This window comes from Pinus tabuliformis, chromosome 5_2, assembly GCF_031772625.1.
Source record: "Pinus tabuliformis cultivar Carrire ecotype Pingquan chromosome 5_2, CPIR1, whole genome shotgun sequence".
In the NCBI taxonomy this organism is placed as follows: Eukaryota; Viridiplantae; Streptophyta; class Pinopsida; order Pinales; family Pinaceae; genus Pinus; species Pinus tabuliformis.
This window is the reverse complement of record NC_142306.1, coordinates 578,982,999-578,989,497: the sequence shown is the minus strand read 5'-3', so window position 1 is coordinate 578,989,497 and position 6,499 is coordinate 578,982,999. Positions and strand designations below refer to the sequence as shown.

General features: G+C 28.0%; 1 protein-coding gene across 1 annotated transcript; it reads left to right on the top strand.

The window, feature by feature from the left end:
* The first annotated feature begins 3,218 nt into the window (after positions 1 to 3,218).
* Positions 3,219 to 4,711, top strand: LOC149160306 (glyoxylase I 4-like). Its single transcript, XM_089433684.1, has 3 exons — positions 3,219 to 3,692; positions 3,946 to 4,051; positions 4,276 to 4,711. The coding sequence occupies exons 1-3, from the start codon at positions 3,511 to 3,513 to the stop codon at positions 4,573 to 4,575; spliced, it is 588 nt and encodes a 195-aa protein (XP_089289810.1). The 5' UTR covers positions 3,219 to 3,510; the 3' UTR covers positions 4,576 to 4,711.
* Positions 4,712 to 6,499: the final 1,788 nt, after the last annotated feature.

Here is a 6,499-nt window from a genome sequence, read left to right as displayed (position 1 = left end):
TATATATATATATATATATATATATATAACTCACAAATCTATAATTTTTGGTGATATGTTGATGATGTAGCATGTGTATTTTGGAATAGGACTTACACAATTTCATTTTAACTATTAATAATTATTAAATGGATGGTAGATTTTTAACCTCCACCTGATATCCTAGTGATACTTTAGAATATTCATAGCTGTGTACACAAATCAAAAGAGAATTATCTAGAAAGAAGTTATGCCTTTCTAATTAAATTGATTAATTAAGAAAAATGTCATATGAACAAGTGTTACATGAAGTGAGTTGTGGTTTTTTGGGCATGTGCTATTGATAATTCATTGTATGGACCCATGGTATTGCAACAAAGTTTATTTACATACTAAGAATATCCATGTAAAATTTGGGTAACTCTTTATGGATAAGAATTTTGATTTAAGTATTGAGGGTCTTTCGCAGTGCATTATATTAGATATCATTTTTTGGGATTCAACTGCTTTAAGAAAGTCATTTATTTATGACCATTTCCATAAAAAGTAGTAATAATTGACTAATTTCTCATAATTTTTCAATGGTCCACTTAGCACTCATTGCATCGAGTGATATTTATTTCTTTTTACTAATCATTTATATCACTAAATTAATAGATATTTTTTTATCAAATATAATAAATATATATTCATATTTTTTAAAATATATATACATTTAATTTATACAAAATCAAAACCATTTATATAATTAAACTATTAAATATCCTAGTTAATCTAAATTAAAGATTTTCCAGTGGAAAGTAAAACAGAGTAGGGATCCCATCACACTAACATTGGTCTGCACTAACAGCGCCAGATGATTCCAATTAGTGAACTCCTATTTGGCAGTTGTGCGATTTAACTTAAAAATACTTGGACGTATTATAGAGGTGTGAATTTCTGGGTGTTTTTCACTCTTTGCCTCTTATCTCATTCCGATTTTCGAAGCAAAACCTTTACAACGCCATAGAATTAAAAAATGCAAAATCATAACCATTAAAGTGAAGAACAAAAATGCAAAACCATAGCCATTGAAGTGAATGGCGTTGTTGACATTAGCTTCCAAAGTATTACTTTATTATTATGGGGTTAGCTTCCTAAATATATTTGAGGATTGGAAAAGATTGGTATTTTTTTTAACAGCAGAAAAGTTATTATATAATTTAGCTGTTAAATTAATAATAAAGATAATTATTGTTAATTGTTATTAGTCAATATAGATTGATTTGTTATTGTTATTTAAAAAAAGTCGTGTTATTTGTAATTATTTGTTAATTTTATTCTTATTTCTAAATATTAACTTATTTCATTATGTCCAAACAATTTTATTTCATTACTTTGAATTTTTAACAAAGTAAAAACAATTTTAAGACTTGCTCTAGACCCTAACTGTCCATTAATAATAAGAGATGTATTATGTTGATTATAACTATAATAAAATTTCTTATTTCATAATTTTTATTTTAATAATTAGTTTTATAATTATGTTAGGGAAATGTATAAAGTTAAATAGAATGCAATTTAATATTTAATAATTTTATTATTGTATTAAATAAATGTGTAAAGCTAAATATATATTTATAAATGTAATATAATTAATATGTAAAGTTATATAGAAAAGATGAATATGTAACTACTTATTTATATTATGATAAATTTAGATTTTTTTATTATTATAAGATAAAATTTTGGATTAAAATCAGTTTAGATCCATTTTACTTCCACATCTATAAGGTTGAGTAAATCCATGTTAAATAGATCTAAACTGGTTTAATTATTAATTATAATTAATTATAATTATAATTATTAGTTTTTAGTTTTGCCAAATTATATGAGTCCTGAGATGAATGCGCTGGTAATCTGTGGCTTGAGTAGCACCACCCACCCCGAGGCATTTAAATTGTTAAAATCACCTGAGAACATGTGACATTTTTCACTCCTAAATAACTTAAAATAACACTTTGTATATTTTATTTTTATGTAATTTAATCAAATCAAAATATTTAATTAATAGTTATAAATCATAATTTTTTATTTTATTTTATTTTATTTTTATGTAATTTGGCGGAGTTAAAATTGTAACATGATAGCCAATTCCCATGTTAATTTGTGTGTCATATATAAAATTTACTTTACATAATATCTTTTTATATGGAACCAAAAAGCTCTTTCCTATTTGACCAAAATGATTAATAACACTTTCTAAAATTAACTGTGAAAATTGAAACATGATGACCAATTCTCATGTTAATTTGACCAATAACAGTTTATATTAATAATACTTTTTCATATTTAACTGCGAAACTCTTTCCTATTGACCAAATAGATTAATAACTCTTTCTGAAATTAATTTGAAAATTGATTTGACGTATATAATATTTATATTACACAATATCTTTTTCATATTTAACTAAAAACTCACCTATCTGACCAAAAAGATTAATAACTTTTTCTGAAATTAATTGTGAAAATTGTAACATGATAGTAAATTGCCATGTTAATTTGACGTGTTATATAATGTTTACATTACATAATATATTTTTCATATTTAACTAAAAAACTTTTTCCTCTCTGACAAAAAAATTAATAACACTTTCTGAAATTAACTATGAAAATTATAACATGATGGCCAATTCCCATGTTAATTTGACGTGTCATATAGAATTTTACATTACATAATATCTTTTTTATATTTAACTAAAAAACTTCTTTCCTATCTGATTAAAAAGATTAATAACACTTTCTGAAGTTAACTATAAAAAGGAGTTGTCTACAATGAGACTTTTTGGAGATTCAGGTGATGGAATCTGGCTGAAGAAATTGAGGTTAAATCTTGATTTGTTGCATTAAAATTTTTTTAACTGCATATTTGGATTCAGAACTAAAAAACACTTTGATTTGCAGAAATTAGCTATCAAACTTGAGATTCCAATAAATTGCTGATTACCAGAAAAACTCACCAAAAAAACTTCTAGAATTATAGTCAACTGCCTATAAAAATTGTAACATGATGACTCATTCTCATATTAATTTGACCTGTCAAATATATCTTTCTGGCACGCTCTTCATAGTTAGATATGAAAATTTTCATGTTAATTTCTGCTGACTGTTAATTTGACGCGTCATACATATCTTTCTATAACATATATACATATATATAATATGTTCGTGAGAAGACTTGGCAATGAGTCTGGATTTCAAGTTGCAATTTGCCAGGCCACTTTAGGCACCTCGAGGTCACTGAACCAGATAGTGCTTTTTCCGGATCTTTGGCCGGTAAATGTCATAGTATCAATGTGTGAATCGTGGTATGCGCATTAGAATATTGGCGGTATTGCAGCTATTCTTCTTGCTGTGCTGAACTCGTCATCGTCAACGCCAATTAGGACTCAAGCAAAGGCTTTGATTAAGAGAATCCCACTTCTGTTCGCTGGCCTTTCTGAGATTCACAGCCGTAGAGATTAAGGCATTGAGAGTATAAACACTAAGGTGATGGCAAACACTGGAATAAGCACTTCGGCCATGAAGGGAGCTGGTGGGCCACTACAGCTTGTGTCGGTGAACCATATGTCCCTCGTCTGCCGATCTGTTGAGGATTCTATGGACTTTTATGAAAATGTTCTCGGTTTCTTTCCTATTAAGAGGCCCGGATCATTTAACTTCGATGGAGCATGGTAAGTGATATATACACTCTTGACACCTGGATCCTTCAACTTTAATGGAGCATGGTAAGTGATATATACACTCTGCTCCAACTTTCATAGGAAGACGCAAATCTGCATTTACATTAGGAATTCTTAATTAATCTTACAAATTTTTGGTGTTTGGAATAGATTTACCAGTAGTCTCACTCACGTTATATGAATACTTGGTTTTGGAAATGATGTCCAGTATTTTAATAGTTAATAATTTCCATATTATTTGTAGGCTCTTCAGCTATGGAATGGGGATACACCTGCTGCAGAGCCCTAATCCAGATTCTTTACCCACGAAAACAGAGATAAATCCAATGGATAATCACATATCTTTTCAGGTATATAAATCTAATGGATAATCAAGTATTTTTTTTAGGTATATTTATATTTTGATAATTTTACGTTTTACAAAGGGTAAGTAAGTTAGTAGTGTAGGAAGACATAAGTATATGAAAGCAAGTCTTATTATTAATTTCGGCTTCTGGAGTTTTGGTGTTTGGAATAGATTTGCAAGAGTATTACCTATATTCTGACCATATTGCTTTAATGGTTTGATTTCCAGTGTGAAAACATGCAAGTGATAGAGAGCAAGCTGGTTGAGATGAACATCAAATTTATAAAACGCACAGTAGAGGAAGGGGGAATTTGTGTAGATCAACTCTTCTTCCATGACCCAGACGGGTTCATGATTGAGATCTGCAACTGCGAGAATATGCCAGTAGTGCCCTTGGCTTCTACGCCATCTGCACCTTGCACTCTCAACTCGTGTCAATCCCAGCAACAGCAGCAGATATCAACACCATGTTGTGCATCTTCTGCAGACACTCCTAATACCTCTCAACAAATTCTTGGTGCCCTTTAGAGAAAGGGTTCCAACTTCTTAAGGTTTTCAATAACTGCGAATTGCTGCATTAGAACTTGAAACTATGTTTGTTTTGTTTTAGAATCACTGTGATTCAGCTGTCGTATGAATAAGTGGTGTGTGGAGTGTCTTTCATGCAACCTGCATCCCAAATAAAGTACGTGACTATGAATGTTTGGAATTTGCAAATAATATGGACGTATTATCTTTTCGTATACTTAAGTCTGTAATTCTATGACCATCTGTAATTCTATGACCATCTGATTAATCATTGGGTGATTCGTTCGTTTCCACGCTTATGTATGCATCTGCAAGATTCATTAGAGTGAGCATCGACAGTCCCTCTAATTTTATCGCCATTTTATTAATATTTACACAACTATAGGTTGATTTAGATGGAAATAATGAGATAAATTCATTTTAATATATAGAATATGTAATTTTAGGGCCATTTCATTAATTTTTACACATAACCATGGGTTGATTTCACATGGAAATAATAGTATAAATTCATGTTGATATTGAATCTAGTAACCACTTCATATAGAAAAAGAAATAAAGTTTAATTTTTGGATATAAATATAAAATTTAAGAATTCTGAGTTTTTTTCTTTAATCTAATTAAATATGCATCTTATTATTTTAGGTGTCAAAGTAATTGAGATTTATTTCAATAATTAAGCATTCAAATAATTAATAATTTAAATATAAAATGTTTAAACTAAAAAATATTTATATTATTGGATTAAGAAATAAATAATTACAAAGTTATGATTTTATTTGTTTTATAAACTTGTTAATGTTTTTGGAGGGTGTTTTTCTTTTAGGATATTTTATTTTATCATTATTTGTAAAATAGGCATAGATGTTTTCTATATGTATTTTTCTTATTTTTATGTTTTAATTGTTAGATGATGGAAAAATGTGTGAGAGATTGATTTTCAATTAAGGTAGTTGAGAGAAATGATTGTTATCTTTTTCATCTAAATTTAGTTTCACTAAGTATGACAAACATTTAATATATGTAGAATAAAGAGTCTTTATGCCCACTATTCCTATTACCATTGATAAATATATAACAAAAAAAAACTATTGCAACAAAAATATTATTATTAACTTTGATCTTACTTAATCCTTAAGAATCCCATGTCTTGATAAAAAATACAAGTGTTGAAGAGTTATGTCCTTTATAACCAAGATATAAGGTAGTTTTTCTAAAATTAGGTATGTTTTGAAAATCCCTAAGAAATTGGTGGGCGTTGGGACATCAAATTTTTTAAATTTATTAAAATTCAATGCAACTTAACAAATTCAAACGAAGCATATTCCCTTGAGAATCATTCTAGGTCTTCAATTAAAAAAATTCAGCAAATCTTCATCCACCTTAAGTTGAAATAAGAAACCTTGGGATAATTACTTGATATAAGTATTATTTCACCCATATTCTGCATGATCTAATCTTCTAACTCAATTATAAATTATAAATTAAGAAAAAATTAACTACTAATTATGAAAATATTATCTTAATCTTATTTTATTACAATCCATAGAAATTGTATAATGCCATTATTCTTTTCATACTATTGACTTATGTAACATGTGATGCTTCCTAATGGGCTTCCTCCAATATTATCTTTGCATAGATTACATACATTATTTATAAAACTCGAGAGGTAAATCGGCTAAAAAGTTTTAAATGTCCAATGCTTTGAGTGGACACTGCCCTTATCATTGGAGAAAAATAAAGTTGAAACAATAATTATAAAAAAAGCGTTGGGTGGATATTTATAGGGTGAAAATTAAGATTAATAGAAAGAGCTATGTTAATGTGTCTCATTACAACTTGTGGTGAAAATTGTTAAAATAATAGAAAAGTTGTTAGAAATAAAAATATTTTATGTTAATATTAAAATTAAAATCAAAAG

What these genes read in the sequence shown, in the direction of transcription:
- LOC149160306 (XM_089433684.1), top strand. Translation starts at nt 3,511, where the DNA reads ATGGCAAACACTGGAATAAGCACTTCGGCCATGAAGGGAGCTGGTGGG. An exon ending in TTTAACTTCGATGGAGCATG is followed by an intron (nt 3,693 to 3,945) that starts GTAAGTGATATA and finishes TATTATTTGTAG; the next exon opens with GCTCTTCAGCTATGGAATGG. An exon ending in ATAATCACATATCTTTTCAG is followed by an intron (nt 4,052 to 4,275) that starts GTATATAAATCT and finishes TTTGATTTCCAG; the next exon opens with TGTGAAAACATGCAAGTGAT.